Source organism: Narcine bancroftii, chromosome 5, assembly GCF_036971445.1.
Source record: "Narcine bancroftii isolate sNarBan1 chromosome 5, sNarBan1.hap1, whole genome shotgun sequence".
Taxonomy (NCBI): Eukaryota; Metazoa; Chordata; class Chondrichthyes; order Torpediniformes; family Narcinidae; genus Narcine; species Narcine bancroftii.
The window spans coordinates 95,418,626-95,435,076 of NC_091473.1; the positions used below are offsets into that span (position 1 = coordinate 95,418,626).

Below are 16,451 nucleotides of genomic sequence, written 5' to 3' on the forward strand. Positions count from 1 at the left end.
CTGAATAAAAATGAGTTGGGGTGGTGCTGGGAGGGTAGAGGAGGGAGGAAGGGGCAGAGGGAGGTGTACAGACTAACATACGAGTGGGAGGGTAGAAAACAAAAACATGAGGTAATGGGGAAAAGGTAGCTCTCTGAATGGGGAAGGAATGGGATGGGGAGCTGGAGGAGGAATAGGGAAAGGGAGAGAGACTCGGGAGGGTTTAACTGGAAAAGTCAATGTTCATGCCATTTGGTTGGAGAATGGCCAGATGGAATATTAGGTGTGGTTCCTCCAAGTTATGGGTGGCCTTGGTTTGGCACTGCATGAGATCATGAATAGTCATGCTTGTAAGAGAATGGGGTGTGGAATAAAAATAGTTGGCCATGGAAGGTCCTGCTATTGCAGTGGACAGAGTGAAGGTGCTTAATAAAATGATTTCCCAGTCTGTGCCCACTCTCTCCGATATAGACGAGGCCACAACAGAAGATCCGGATGCACTGGATAACCATTGCAGATTCACAAATGAAGTGTTGCTTCACTTGGAAGGATCATTTGGGGCCCAAATGTTTGTGAGTGAGTGGGTGTGGGTGCAAGTGGAGCATCTCTTGCTGTAACAGGGGTGGGTGCCAAGTGAGTGTTTGGTGGGAAGGGATGAGTGAATGAAGGAGTCACAGAGGGAATGGTCTCTCTGGAAGGCAAAGAGGGGAGGAGCAGTGTGTCTGACAGTGGCAGAAATTGCAGAGGATTATAATTTGGATGCAGAGTCTGGCGAAGATGAGGGGAATCTTGGCCTTGTGTCTTAGGGTGGAGGGGGCCAGGGCAAATATGATATAAATAGAAGAGATGCAGGTAAGGACTGTGTTGATGGCAGTAGAGTGGAAGCTACATTTTTTGAAGAAAGAGGATGTTCTGAAATGGTAGACCTCATCCTGGGAGGAGATGCAATAGAGGCTGAGGAATTGTTAGAATGGAATAGAATCCTTATGCCCTGTTTCCAGAAAGACATGCAGTTGAGGTAATTGTGGGAGTTGTTAGTTAAGTGGCAAATATCTGAAGAGAATTTGTCTCCCGAGATGGAGACTGAGAGATTAAGAAAGAGGAGAATGTTGCCAGAGATGGACCAAGTGAATTTGAGGTCAGGGTGAAACTGAGCAGCAAAGTAGATAAAGTTGACGAGCTCATCATGGGTTGATAGTGAGGTTGGGATTAGTGCTGAGAGAGTAGAGGGCAGAGTATTCTGAGGGTGACAGATTAGAATAAGTGAGGGGAGCAGTGAAGTTGGAATAAAAAGAGAAGATTCCGAGCAGACAGAAGGCCAAAGCAAGGTCTTCAAAAGAAGGAAGAAGGCTTAAAGCAGGAGAAGGGGTTTCAGTGGGCGGGGGGGGGGGGGGGGGGTGGGTGGGAGGGGAGGGGAGGGGTGGAGAATCCTGATTGAAGAAGTAAGCAGACAGAGATGGAGACAATGGAATATGGGATTGGCATCATGGTTTGAGGAACTCATTGAAGTGTGGGTGAAGACGGGCAAAAGTGAGACCTCGACTGAGGACAAAGTTTTCGGTCTCAGAGAGGGGAAAGTTGGAGGAGATAGTAAAGGCCCAGCAGTGTTTAGAGTGCACATCTGTGGGGTGGAGGGTTTCAGGGAGGGGGGATTAGAAGGAGAAGTTAGAACATTCGAGAGATGTAGGTTGGGGTTTCAGAGGGAAAGGTGGAAGATTGTGGGGGGATAAAGGAGAGCTGAGGTCAGTGGGATAGGGTGGTGGGGAGAAAGGGAAAGCTCAAAGGAATAGATGGGTGTGAGGTATAGGGGAGGTGTGATGAAATGTTAAGAAGTGGTGGTGGGGATAAGGGGCAGGGGATGTTCATCTATTACATCTCTCTTAGGCCGAATGCCATCCAAGGCTAGTGAGCCCAGCTACCCATTCAGGTATCCTGCTGGACTCTCAGTTGCACCACGATGTAGCAAACTCAATGAAAAATAGGGACACCATGAGAAAGTGTTGATATGGAAGCTGTAATGTGGGAGAGGCCATTTGCAGTGGCTTCCTGCCTGGCAAGCAAGACAGTGGCCATGCGGCAATCACTACACCAAGAAAGGAGAGCCTGGGTGAACGGGACATCGGGCCCAATCCTCACAACGCCCCCCCCCCCCCCGAGTGCTACGATGGGAAAATACCATTCCTTATCCTGTTATTAATCACCATGTAGTTTTATTTATTTACAATGAAATGACCAAATTTGTGACAACCATTAGGATATGTCTCAATATCCTTTTAATTAATACCCCATTATTAGCAAAGTGAAGAATTGGAGCTCCAACTGAAAATAACAAAATTGAAGATGCTGTAATTTTGAAACAGAAAATGGTAGAAGTACCGTACAGAAACTCCCTGACATACGTCTGAGTTCCATTCTGAGTGACCGGTCATATCTCAAAATGGACGCAAGTCAGAAATATGTTAGCATGGCATGTAGAAGTTGTAAATCAAGTCACTTTTGGCTTCAAATCAAGCATCTTCCTTGGCTTCTTGCTAGATCTATCAGGGATGGGTATTTCCTCTTGCTCGCCATCATTTTTGGTGAGTTTACCAAATGGCAACTGAGTGATGGTCACTAAGCCAATATTTTTTATTTGGTCATATGTACGGATAGTCATATGTCGGGGAAAGGCTGTTCTCTACAGGCTAGGAGGCTTTGTGAAAAGAAAAACAGAGTTAATGTTTTAGATTAAATACACTTTGATCTGATTTTGTTATTGGAGCCCAACATCAAATGATAATGGAAGAGTATTAACCCTTCTGCTTTTTCCCAATATATCAGGGGCTGATTGATACATATCAGTTTTGAGTTTGGATCCTGATCCATGCTGAATTAGCTGATTATAGCTGCAGCAATAGTAGAAAGTAGATTCTCCCAGGGTTTGACGGGGAGAATCAGTTGCAATTATAGATGTCAATCACTAAATCTTGAGCCATTGATGTTTGAACATATATAAATAGAACAGAGAACATTTCAGTACAGTACACAATGTTTTGCCAACCTATATATACCTATTCAAAATAAACTTGAAACCCTCCCTACCTCATAACTTTTTTTTTCTTTCATCTAAATGCCTGACAAACAATTTCTTAAATGCCCCTATTGTTCCAGCCTCCATTGTCACCCCTGACAATGAATTCCAGGCACTCACAACTCTCTAAACTTGTCTCCTCTAAACTTTCCCCCTTTCACTTTGTATAGATATCCTCTGGTGTTTGCTACTCCCACCCTGGAAGAAAGGTACTGGCTGTGCATAATATTATAGTCCTCTATTAAGTCACCTCTCATTCTTCTACGCTCCAAAGTCTCAGCTTTGCTAACCTTGCCTCATAAGACATATTTTTCAATCCAGGTGACATCTTGGTAAATCTCCTCTGCACCCTCTCCATGTTTTCCACATCCTTCCTGTAATGAGGTGACCAGAATGAAACACAAAATTCTAACTGTGGTCTCAATTCAAAATTGGGTATTCATTTGCAACAGCAGAATTGTATTCTTCCACAATCTTTACATTTTCAGCCTTGCCCCACTTTCACTTTGCCCTGTCATTGTGCCAAGATAACAACCCTAATTCAATGTATTGGGGCATGCCAGGAACAGTATCAGACGTGAGAAAAAAAATATAATGCCAAAATGATGAAGCTGCAACATAAGACAACCTATGCTAAACAGTGAAAACCACACACTATTGATTGAACTAAGACATTATATAATCAACTCAAGGACTGCAGTAGTTCAAGAAGACAGCTCACCACCACCTTCTCAAGGGTAATTAGCAATGGGCTCAGCCTGTGAAGCCCACATATACTTTGAGTAAATTTTTTTAAAATTTACCTTGCAAAGCAGAGAAAGTAAAGAGAACTTGTGGCAACTGATGGGACTCCTCATTCCCTAACCATTTGAAAGATTCATCTAAATCCTGGAGCTCCTGCCTGACAATACTGCGGAAGTACATTGGCCAGAAGGATGACAGAAGCTCATGATGCCATGTCACACCTTTTCAAGGGTAATTAGCAATGGAAAAATTAATGTTAGTTTTGCCGGTGATGCCCACAAACCATGGTGAATTACCAAAAAAAATCAGCTATTATAGCATTGGCTATTACATGCTATAATCGCAGAAAGTGGACTTCACTGAGAAGGTCAGGGGAGGAGGGTCATAGGGTCATATAAAAAAAATAAGTTGCATCAAAAATGACTATCTTATTGAATTATCTTTTTGACATGAGGTCTAAAATACATACAATGGTTTTGGGGAAAAATAGTTTGATGTTGGAACATATTTCTGACTTGTCGATATTGTACCTTTTTATTAATACTGGTTTCAGATTCAGAAACTAATTATTGTTATTTTTCCTGTAGGTATTCAAGATTTTCCAGAAAATATTAAATGCTGTAAATACTTATCAGTCATTGAAGCCAGTGTTAATCCCATTTCCAAGTGAGTGAGGAGCCTGCCTTCTTGATTTTAATGAAAATGGAAATGTGCCAAAATATCCCTCTTTTTTTGTATCATTTAGTTTATTTGTCATAAAATAACTGATAGAGAGAGAAACGTTCTTTTGCAAAAATACCAACTAACATAACATACAGCCAAGCATTGAACTCAATATACTGTGCATAGGATTACAATAAAAGGAAAATGAATTGGTACCAAAGAAGAGAGTACTGTTTTGGGGTTCATTCAGGAACCTGATGGCTGCAGGGAAGAAACTGTCTTTAAGCCTTTTGGTGCCTTCTCTCCAATAGGAGGAGGGAGAGGTGAGTATGTCCTGGGTGTGATGAGCCTTTCCGTATGTTTGTTACTTTTCCAAGATAGCAGGAGAGGTTCTAAGCTGCATTCACAACCTGCTGCCCTTTTCTTCTGAACTTGAATAGGGAAGTTCCCTTGTAGCACAACGATGTATCCAGTAAGTATGCTTTTGTTGGTTCAGCTGCAGAAGTGGAAGACAAGGAGGGCATGCTGAATTTACTTATTCTTCTAAGAAAATAAAAGCATTGGTGTGCTTTTGTGTCAAACTGCTGTACACTCTAATCTAGTTCCACCCCGTCCTGTGGCTGGACCTGTGGCTCCTCCCTCTTGACCCTGTATAAAGATTCCAACACCACAACCCCTCTCCAAAAAGCCTGTGGCACAACACAGGATGACCTTCAAGTTTATTGTTAGTAAAGCCTATAGTTCCGTATAAATGGGTTATTTTCGGAATGGCAACCAGTGACTAGTGGGGTACCGCAGGGCTCCATGCTGGGGCCACAGTTGTTTACAATATATATCAATGACTTAGATGTGGGCTGCCCATGTCTTTGCTACAAAGACGTAATCAAGCACGATCTCCAGTCATTCCATGTTAACCATACTGACTGGGAGGCCCTTGCAAAAAATCAAACTGCATGGCGTTCTGTGATTTGCAGTGGCACATCACAATGTGCCAACAACTACAACAACTTCTGTGAGGACAGAAGAGCTACAAGGCACTGTGTTCATCTTCGCTCGCGAAGGGATGGGCCATGATGATGATGATGAGATGTGGGAATAGATGACAATATCTCAAAATTTGCTAACGACATGAAGTTGGGTAGTGGGGTTGGCTGTGTTGAGGACACTAGGAGGGTGCAGAGAGATTTGGACAAGTTAGGCGAGTGGGCCAAGACATGGCAGATGCAATATAATGTGGATAAATGTGAGGTTATCCACTTTGGAGGTAAGAACAGGAAGAGGACTATTATCTAAATGATATCTGTTTAGGAAAAGGGGAGATGTAGAGAGACTTGGGTGCTGCTGTGCATCAGTCATTGAAAGTGGGCATGCAGTTGCAGCAGGCGGTGAGGAAGGCAAATGCAATGTTGGCATTCATAGCAAGAGGATTTGAGTACAGGAGTACAGAGATCCTGCTACAGTTGTACAAGTCCTTGGTGAGACCACATCTGGAGTACTGCATGCAGTTTTGATCTCCTTATCTGAGGAAGGACATCCTTGCCATAGAGAGGGTGCAGAGAAGATTCACTAGACTGATATCAGGGATGGAAGTACTTGCATATAAAGAAAGGTTGGATAGACTAGGCTTATATTCACTGGAATTTAGAAGATTGAGGGGGGATTTTATAGAAACATATAAAATTCTTAAGGGTTTAGACAGACTAGTTGAAGATAGGTTGTTTCCAATGCTGGGAAAAACCAGAACCAGGGGTCACAGTTTAAGGATAAGGGGAAAGTTTATTAGAACTGAGATGAGCAAAAATTTCTTCTCTCAGAGGATGGTGGATATGTGGAATTCTTTGCCACAGGAAGTAGTTGAGGCTGGTTCCTTGTCAATATTTAGATTTGGCCCTTGGGGCTAAGGGGATCAAGGGGTATGGAGAGAAGGCAGGAACTGTGTACTGATCAGCCATGATCATATTGAATGGCGGTGTAGGCTTGAAGGGCCAAATGGCCTACTCCTGCACCTATTTTTCTATGTTTCTAACTCTATTCTTTTGAGTTATTGATAGTGTATCAGCTTCCTTGATCATTGTGTCAATCATTGAGGATATTTTTACTTAAGGACTTGAAGCTATTTATTCTTTCAACTTCAGTACTATTGTGCCGGATGTCCAAGTGTATCAGAGAAGGGAAGTGGGTGCAGGTACTATTTTAAGGAAGAAGGTTCTCAGAAAACAGAATAGTCTAAGGGTAGATAAGCCTCCTGGAGCAGATGGATTGCACCCTTGGGTTCTGAAAGAAGTAGCTGTAGAGATTGAGGAGCAATTGGTAATAAACTTTCAGGAATCAATAGATTCTGGCATAGTCCTGGAGGATTGGAAAATCTCACTCTAGCAGGACGTGGAACCCACCTGTTTAAAATTGGCTTCGATCGTACCGGTGCCCAAGATGAGTGTGGTAACTTGCCTAAATGACTATCAACCAGTGGCACTCACATCAACAGTAGTGAAGTATTTTGAAAGGCTGATGTTGAAGCATATCTGCACCTGTCTGAGTGGTGACATAGATCCGTTCTAATTGCCTATTGTAGATAGGATATGAGGTAGAAAGAGATTTACTAGGATGTTGCCCAGACTTCAGGAACTGAGTTACAGGGAAAGGTTAAACAGGTTAAGACTTTATTCCTTGGATCATTGATGAGGCCAAATTTGGAGTATTGTGTGCAGTTTTAGTCACCTATCTACAGGAAAGATATCAATAAAATAGAAGGAGTGCAGAGAAGATTTACTAGAATGTTGCCTGGACTTCAGGATCTGAGTTACAGGGAAAGGTTAAACTGGTTAGGACTTTATTCCCTGGAACATAGAAGAATGAGGGGAGATTTGATAGAGGTATTTAAAATGATGAGGGGGATAGACAGAGTAAATGTAGATAGGCTTTTTCCACTGAAAGTAGGTGAGATACAAACCAGAGGACCTGTTAAGGGTGAAATGGGGAAAGGTTTAGGGGAACATGAGGAGGAATTTCTTAACACAGAGACTGGTGGAAATATGGAATGAGCTGCCAGCTGAAGTGGTGAATGCAGACTCATTTTTAACATTTAAGAAAAATTTGGACAAGTACATGGATCAGAGAGGTATAGAGGATTATGGACTGGGTGCAGATCAGTGGGGCTAGGCAAAAAATGTATTAGCACAGACTAGAAGGGCCAAAGGGGCATGTTTCTGTACTGTAATATTCTATGGTCTACAGCAGATGCCATCTCACTGGCTCTACACAAAGCCCTGCAACACTTAGACAGCAAAGATGCATACATTAGGATTCCCTTTATCAACTTTAGTTCAGCATTTAATACCATCAGCCTATCAAAACTGATCAGCATACTCCAAGACCTGAAACTCAATACCCCACTGTCATTTCCTCACCTACAAACTACAATCAGTGAGGTTTGGTATGAACATCTCCTCAGTACCAGAGCACCACAAGCACCACAGTGCTAAATTCTAAGCCCCTTGCTCTATTCATTTTGCATCTATGACAATGGGGCTTGGTTCGACAATAACGCCATCTACAAATTTACTGATGATACCATGGAAGTGGGTTGTATAAAAAGGGACAACGAGTCAGCAGATAGGAGGGAGATGGAAAACTTGACTAAATGATGCACCAACAACAACCTTGCACTCAATGTCACCAAAACCATGGAGCTAATTGTTGACTTCAGGAAGGGAAAACCAGATGTGTATCATTGGAGGATCAGAGGTGGAGAGGGTGAGCAAATTTAAGTTCTTGGGAGTCACTATCTCAAAGCATCTTTCCTGGAGCCAACGCACTAATGAAATCATGAAAAAAGCTCATCAACATCTCTATTTTCTCAGAAGTTTGTGGAGAAACCCTGGCAAATTTCTACAGATGTGTGGTGGAAAGTTTGCTGATTGACTGCATCATAGTCTGGTTTGGAGATACCAATATCCCCAAGCGTAATGCCCTATAAAACATAATTGAGACAACTCATGACATCACAGGCAAACCCCTTCCCACCATTGAGAACATTTATGGGGAATGCTGCCATTGGAGTACAGCAGCAAACATCAAGGATACACACCACCTAGTACATGTTCTGTTCTCACTGCTACCATCAGGAAAGAAGTAGAGATGCTGCAAGACTTTCACCAACAATTTCAGGCACAGCTCCTACCCCTCCACTATCAAACTCCTCAACAACAAACTCAATCAGGGACTCATTTAAGGGCTTTTACTTTTGTACTTTATTCCTTGTTTTTTTTCTCCTCTCTGCCTTGATTACATATGTACATTTTTGTAGGGCTATCTATCAACCACATTAGACTGAGAGTTGTGATTAATAGGCTTTAATCACCTGAAGACATCACCATACCTCACATGTTGCTGGCCCAGTTCCAAGGCAGGTACTGAGGGAGAAGATTGGGCATAACAGCCTTTATAGAGATTTCCAGGAGGGAGGAGTCACAAGTTTAGGGGGCGGGCCAGCTCATACAATACAAACAAGATAGTGGTTGCACCACATTTGTGTATAGTTTTTGTTTGCACTACCAATAAGCAATGAATCTGCATAGCCTGCAGAAAAAAGAAACTCGAGGCTGTTTGTGATGTGATGTATTTACTCTGACAATAAATCTGAATCTGAAATCACAAATTTCACCCCACTATTCAAAAAGGGAAGGAGCCAACTGAAAGCAAATTATGGACTGGTTACCCTGATGTCAGTGATTGGGGAAATTGTTGGAGTTGATTGCCAACGATGAGGTTTTGGGGTACTTGGAGGCACATGCCAAGATGGGCTAAGGTTTCCTTAAGGGAAAATTTTGCTTAACAAATCTATTGGAGTTCTTTGAAGAAGTAACAAGCAGGCTAGAAAAAGGATATGCAGTGGATTTTGTGCGTTTGGATTTTCAGAAGGCATTTGACAAGGGGCCACACATGAGGCCATGGTATAACAGGAAACATACCAGCATGGGTAGCCCATTGGATGATTGGCAGGAAGCAGAGAGTCAGAATTCAGGGATCAAAATCAGGATGGTTACCAGTTGATAGTGGTGCTCCACAGGGGTTGTTGTGGCCACTTCTTTTTTTATGTTGTATATTAATGTAGATTATGGAATGAATGGGTTTGAGGCCAAGTTTGCAGGTGATACGAAGGTAAGTGGAGGAGCAGGTAGTGTTGAATAAAGAGAGAGGCTGCAGAAGGACTTAGACAGATTAAGAAAATGGCAGAGAAGTGGCAAATGAAATACAATATTGGAAAGTGGACGATCATGCTCTTGGGTAGAAGAAATAAATAGGCTGGCCATTTTCTAAATGAGGACAAAATTGAAAATTCCCAGAAGCAAAGGGACCTGGAAATCCTCATCCAGGATACCCTGAATGTAACCTTGCAGGTTGAGTCGGTAGTGAAGTAGGCAAATACAATGCTGGCATTCATTTCAAGAGGAATAGAACATAAAAGCAGGGTTATGATGTTGAGGCTTTATAGGGGAACGGTGAGACCTCATTTGGAGTAATGTGAGCAGTTTTAAGAAAGGATCTCCAGATGTTGGAGAGGGTTCAGAGGAGGTTCACAAAAATGATTCCAGGAATGAAAGGGTTCTCATATGAGGAGTGTTTGACAGCTCTTGACCTCTATTCATTGGAATTTCAGAGAATAAGGGCAGATCTCATTGAAACATTTGAAATGTTGAAAGGCATGGACAGAGTAGAAAGTTTGTTTTCCATGGTGGAGAGGGCACAACTTCAGGATTGAAGTGCATCTGCTTAGAACAGAGATGCAGATGAATTTATTTCACCAGAGGGTAGTGAATTTGTGGAATATGTTGCTATAGATGGTTGTTAAGTCATTGGGTGTATTTAAGGCAGTGAATGATACATTCTTGATTAGCCAAATTATCAAAGGTTAAGGGGAGAAGGCCAGACAGTTGGGGTGAGTGGGAAAATAGATCAGCTCTTGATTGAATGGCAGGGCAGACTCGATGGGCTGAATAGTCTATTCGTGCTCCTTGGTCTTATGGGTGTGGACTCTTTTAGGAATCTCCTAATGTTAATAATCATCTCTTTCATCTTATTGACGTTAAGAGAGAGGTTGTTATCTTGACACCATGCAAGATATTATCAGCTCTGTCAAATATTTGCTAATGCTGGATACATGATCAGAAATAAGGCAAGGTTGATAGAAAAATAGTGACCTGATTAGGGAACTGAGTGAGCTCAAAAGTATATACAAAGGACAGGTACTTGGAAGGAAATGACTGGTGATGTCCAGTTTGATTAATGCCAGAATCTCAATTATTTACTTTATTTTCAAAATTGATGGTGGAGTAAAGAGTTGCTTATTTAATTTGACTGACATAAACTTAACTGCATTGCAGGTGAAAGCTCGTCTTCTTCATTTCAGAAACATCTTCGTCAATTCTTTAGGTTGTCAATATTCCCACCTTATTTTCATTTCCTTGATTCCCATATTCTGTAAATTTCAGTCAGTCACAGCTGTAAATGTAGTCAATGAGTGAGCATCCACAGCTCTCTGAGGCAAATAATTTTTAAAAAATAATAACACTGAATAAATAAATATTTTATCATCCGGCCAATTACAAAACAAGTTTCAAGGTACATTTTATTGTCATGTAATAGTGCAAAAAAAATGGCCATGAGCATTGCCCATTGGGAACAATATTTAGTGAAAGAAAGAGCAGCAAAAGAAAGTCCCTTTAGAAACAGTGAATGTTCATGGATTTGCCTCTAGCATTCCCGCAGCCTCTTCAGCCATACATAGGCTCCAGTTCAATTCATTGGTAACCCAAGTTCCAGATGAAAACCTCTGATACGATCAGAAAGCTTTCAGCACCCAAGGCCCTTTGAGAACCCTTCTTGCCCTCAGCATCCTCTCGAATTCCAGAACCAATACTTGGTTCCCATGAGCCAGTCCTCCAGCAGCCCACAGCCTATTGTGAGTCCTTCGTCCGCAAGTTGCCAACAGCCCACAGCCTGTGTGAGTGTTTCAGGCACTGACCCCTTTGTTGGTCTGCTACTGTTGTCATCTTCCTTGTAGGGTCATCTCTCAGGATTCTCTTCTCAATGACAGGGGGAGATGTTCCTTGGTTTCTGGTGCCCAGTGCCAGTCCGTTGCTCCCCGGAGTCTGCATCCTCTCATGGTCTGCTGCCCAACATAGGTGCTGCTATCTTGGGCACAGACCTCCTTGGTTGCAGGATATTTTTAAAATACCATCAGCTTCTCTAACATACTGTTTAAAACCTGTGCAAAGCAGTCAGCATCATAACCAGGCAGTAGGACCCTGAGGGGGTCTCTGCTCCCCACTCTCCCTAATCCGCACCAGCAACAATGGTGCCAATAAAGTAGTACCATTTTTTTCTCTCTATTCTGTATTTCTCTATTTTCTAATTCTTGAAAATTTCTATATTTGTCTATTCTCCAGCACCTCTTGAGGCCTTTATAATTTGCCAAATTCACCTCCCATTCTTGTAGGTAAAAGTACTCCCCCAGTACTGCTGGGAAGTGAGTTCAAGGGCTTAAACCAGCAACTTATGCATTTCCAAATCAGAATAGTGCAAATCTCAAGACTCATTGTATGAAGAGGATGCAAACCAACCTTCCTACTGTCAGGGCTCAGTCTTTGACATCAGATGTGGAGGAGAAGCAGCCCTGCAGCATCCGATGAACTGTAAAAATCATGTCAGTAATTGGGGTGAAGGTGGTACTTGTCCCCTGGTCGTTCCCTGCTTCTGCAGCCATTGGTTGTGTGGTGTGCTGAGGTAGCAGAAAGCAAGCTCAAAACTCAAAGGACTGTACAACAGGCTTTATTCCAGTAAAAGTCTGAACACTAGTTCATGCCTTGGTGGCTCCCTGTGTGACTGGCTCAGGAGGGGCCAGCTCAGGTCTATATTCAGGTCGGCTGATTGACAGCTGGCCAAGTGGAGTCAGCCCCTTAGGTGGTCTTCCTGCACATACAGAGATCGCCCTCTGCAGTAGGCTGGTGTCATATCACCACAGGTTGTACACGAGAGAGAACGATACATATTAGTGAGCGTGATGCAATATATCTGGTTGATATTACTATCAGGATGGAATAGCTGACCAAGTAATGTAACTGCATGGAAGGGTGATGGACATGTGAATGTTAGGTTAGAGTTATGTGGACAAGGATAGCAGTATGATTGAGAGTCATTTATGAAATGAATGATGGTGAGTTGGATATAATGCTTTAAGTTGCATTCACTGATGTGGTCATATTGTACTGAGCTTGATTAACACATGAAGTCTACAAATCTCCTGCTGTAGCTTATCAAAAACCTTGCTTCCTTGAAAATCCAGAATCTCCCTACAGTTCCTCCACCAAGGTGTCCTTACAGTTCATGGAAATTATGGATTATTCTTTCTTTCATATTGTGGCATGTGTCCATTTGTAAGTCACATTCTCCTCCCCTATGAGTTCCACCACCTGATATAGACACAATGCATCGTCTATTTATGAAATGCAGGCTGGGGTTTGGCTGAAAGGTCTGGTCGCTCACACATCCTTGAAATTCATTCTTAGAACCATACAGAATCTTATTCACAGAGATGAAACATTGGCTTCTGAATTATGCAGAAAAAACGACATCAATTTATTTTGGGTAGCTTTTCTGATGATGAGATCTATAAATACCTAGAATTTGAATTGTGTATTGTGACATTTTTGCTTGCTTTTCAAATATTCCAGCTTTTATTTAAAAATTGATATTATTGAAAAGTTTAAAATTTATTAACAATTGCAAAAATTATGTACAATGGTGAGCAAATAGAATACTTTCTTGGATACTAGTTCCATGTTTTCATTGGTCTATACTGTACTTGGTTATGCTAGCTGCAGGCTTTCACAGCAGCTGTGAAATATTACATCTCCTGCCATGTGAGTTGCTCCCTACACTATCTACCAGCCCTAGTCCTGGACTTACCAGTTTTACTTTTCATGCTGTACAATGGTGGAATATGTAAAGAAAGACCTCGAGTATTCCAGGACTTCTGGCCCTCTGGATTTCTTAAAGGAAGATGCATGAATAACTGCAAATCTTCTGACCAAATACATTTGGAGGTTCCACTCAATTTCCAAGCAAAGTAACTTTTCCTTCCATGTATGTTGCAGTGTATCCATAAGATTGATTCTGACATTGGAAAATTATTTTTACCCATGTTAAAATTGCCCTGAAAATCTCTGGAGATTATTTAAAAAGTACATGTGTACTTTCAAAACCTAATTTATCACTCCTTCACACCCAACTGGGCATGCCACTGACAGATATCAGGCAATTGAAAGAACTGTGTTTTGCCCATTTCCCACCCAGTGGTCTTTGTGGATAAAGCTCCTACCTGTAATGCTGATTCATGGTGTATCCATATTGTTTTCATTTATGGCTAAACAAGTAAGGTCATCAGAAATAATTAGTTCAAAACTGTTAAATTTAGTTCAAACAAATTATCATTTATTTTGGGGTTTTTTACACCAAGAGAATCTAATTGGTTTAGGATAGGAAAATAGTAAAGTTTAGACTCCAAAAATCAGAGACTAACATTAAGGATCCAGAAAACTTGTGTATAGTTGAAGCCTGAAAATTAATCAGCAAGGATTTATTAGATGAAGATAGTTTCTGAGTTCTTAATAGAAATTTTGAAGAGATAAAATATAGAATGACCAGTGGAAAATTCAATAAAAGCAACAGAGTTGAGAATCTTCCATTTTTTTGTCCAGCTGATTATTTTAAGAGAGTTTTCACAATCACTACAAATATTAATCTTTTTTCCAATCATTTCAGACTTCCAGATGGATTCACCCAACTGTTGAATTTAATGCAACTCTACTTAAATGATGCATTTCTGGAATTTCTGCCAGCTAACTTTGGAAGGTAATGAATTATTTTCTTGTGTAAAATATAAAAAATTTTAACATTCATTTTATTGTAAAAGATCTAATTACCTTTCAGTGCATAATCTAATGCTTAAATGATTGAACTGAAGTGTGCAGATCCCAATCTGTATTTTGTGGTCACCACATAAATTATTTCTGTACCTCAAAGACTCATAGTGTCATCTTGTACAGAAATGGGTCCTTTAGGCCACTATTCAGGGAATGGAGGGTCATGGATCATCAGCAGGGCAGAGGAGATTTACTTTAATTTGTCATCATGCTCCTTCTGTTTTATGTTCATGTGGAATAACAATTATGTCTATGCTAATCCCATTTAAAAATGAATGACAATTCCAAGGGGTAGGGAACATTGGTGAAGGATAGATATAGAATTAGAACTCGCTGTCTGAAGAATGGAAGAGACAGTAATCCATTTAGATTTTAAAAATATTAGGAGGAGTATTTGAAGATTTGCAGCTTGTAGATTTGATTGGATATCTTTTTTTATTAAATTGGCAGACACAAAGCATATGAATACACTTAGTTTTCAAGTGTGTTCCTGATGGAGATCAAAAGATTTTGAGATATTAAAGGAATCAAAGAAAATGTATTAGTATATGAAAGTGACACAGAAGTAAAAAAATAAATCATGGTCTTATTCAATGGCAAAACAGATTGATTTTTTAATGCTCTTATGGTTTCCTTCCATGCTGCAATTTTTTAAGTGCCAAGAACATCAACTTTCCCTGGTGCTTCACGAGCAACAGGAGTACTTTTGAAAGAAATATCCAGCATGAAAAAGCTATCTCAACTCTTATCATTCTTTGAAAGTCAGTGGTTTTCAAACTTTTCCTTTCCACTCACATACCACCTCTGTAATTAGTTAGGGATTGCTTAAGGTGGTATGTGAGTGGGGGGAAAAAAAGGTTGAGAACCACTGTTCTAGATCCAATTGTTATTGAAATATTTTGCTTGAGAAAAATTGTCATCAGCCCATTTCCTTTGGAGTTATGAAACCGTGCACATAACGAGTCAATTAGGTACGATTAAAACAGTGGTTTTCAAACTTTTTATTTCCGCTTACATACCACCTTAAGTAATCTCTTACTAATCACAGAGCACCTATGACAGAGGGATTACTTAAGGTGATATGTGACTGGAAAGAAAAAGTTTAAAACCCATTGCTTTAAGACAAATAGGAATTGTTTCCATCTTGCACAAATTTCAGGAGAGAGAATTCCATAAGGAGTTCAAAGAATAAAGAGATTTGAATGTACACCTTGTACCTCTCTAATCCAACGCTCTGTGGTCTGGCAGATTTTGAATCTGCCGCCATAAGTTTGTGGCTCTGCCACCAGGGCGGCACTGTTAGCAGTGCTAACGTGCTAAAATCTGTTTACATTGCAGCCGTGAGTTTTGCTGATACAGTCCTGTTGATTTCTTATATTCAGCTGTAATTTAGCCCTTCAGGATGTCATCCAAGAGACCAAGAGGTACAGGAGATAGAGGTAGTGCTAATAAGCATTCCCTTCGAGATCCATTTCTGTTTTCAGGTATTTTCTGTGGTCCAGCAATGGCCAGGTCTCAAGTATGTCGAAAGATTAAAGAGGTACAACCTGTCCATGGACAAATATGTGTAAATAGCAGCATATTCAGAAAGATGAAAAAGAAATCCATGGATTTCTTGGTCCACTTTCTCCATCTCAGAATCAGAATTTATTGTCATGAACAAGTTATGAAATTCAGTGTTCTGCGGCAGCGTCATAGTGTAAACATTCATATTATAACCATCTTACAATATTACTATAAAAAATTGAAGCAATAGTACACAAAAAGTAAGGCAATGTCTTTGGTTTATTGATTATTCAGAAATCTGATAGCAGTGGGTGTTGCGGGTTTAGATAAATGAAAGCAAGTGGATTAACTTCAAACCTAGTTTATTAACTATATACATCAACGATGCAAAGTAACAGAACCAGCATAAAGAATTCCCCGAAACCCCAGTAACATGGATATACAGGATATGAACATTCCTTTTCCTTAGCTCATGCTCCATACCAAGATAAAATTACTTGTTAAAC

At 40.8% G+C, this 16,451-nt stretch overlaps 1 protein-coding gene and 1 long non-coding RNA gene across 8 annotated transcripts in view; one reads left to right on the forward strand and one right to left on the reverse strand.

The window, feature by feature from the left end:
- The window catches only part of lrrc7 (leucine rich repeat containing 7), a 501,081-nt gene that overhangs the window by 264,288 nt on the left and 220,342 nt on the right, over nt 1–16,451 (forward strand). For all 6 annotated transcript variants that reach the window (XM_069938447.1, XM_069938442.1, XM_069938444.1 and 3 more), the window contains 2 exons: nt 4,381–4,459; nt 14,279–14,368. In XM_069938447.1, the coding sequence (XP_069794548.1) occupies nt 4,381–4,459; nt 14,279–14,368 (169 nt within the window). The remainder of the gene's footprint in view (nt 1–4,380; nt 4,460–14,278; nt 14,369–16,451) is intronic.
- Nucleotides 4,565–16,451, reverse strand: part of LOC138763746 (uncharacterized) — a 35,610-nt gene continuing 23,723 nt past the window's right edge. The window contains exons 4-5 of one of the 2 annotated variants that reach the window (XR_011357760.1): nt 10,830–10,957; nt 4,565–4,952 (exon numbers count right to left, since the gene is read on the reverse strand). This is a non-coding gene — a long non-coding RNA (uncharacterized lncRNA). Of the gene's footprint in view, nt 4,953–10,818; nt 10,958–16,451 lie in introns of both variants that reach the window. The other variant, XR_011357759.1, reaches the window with a different exon arrangement.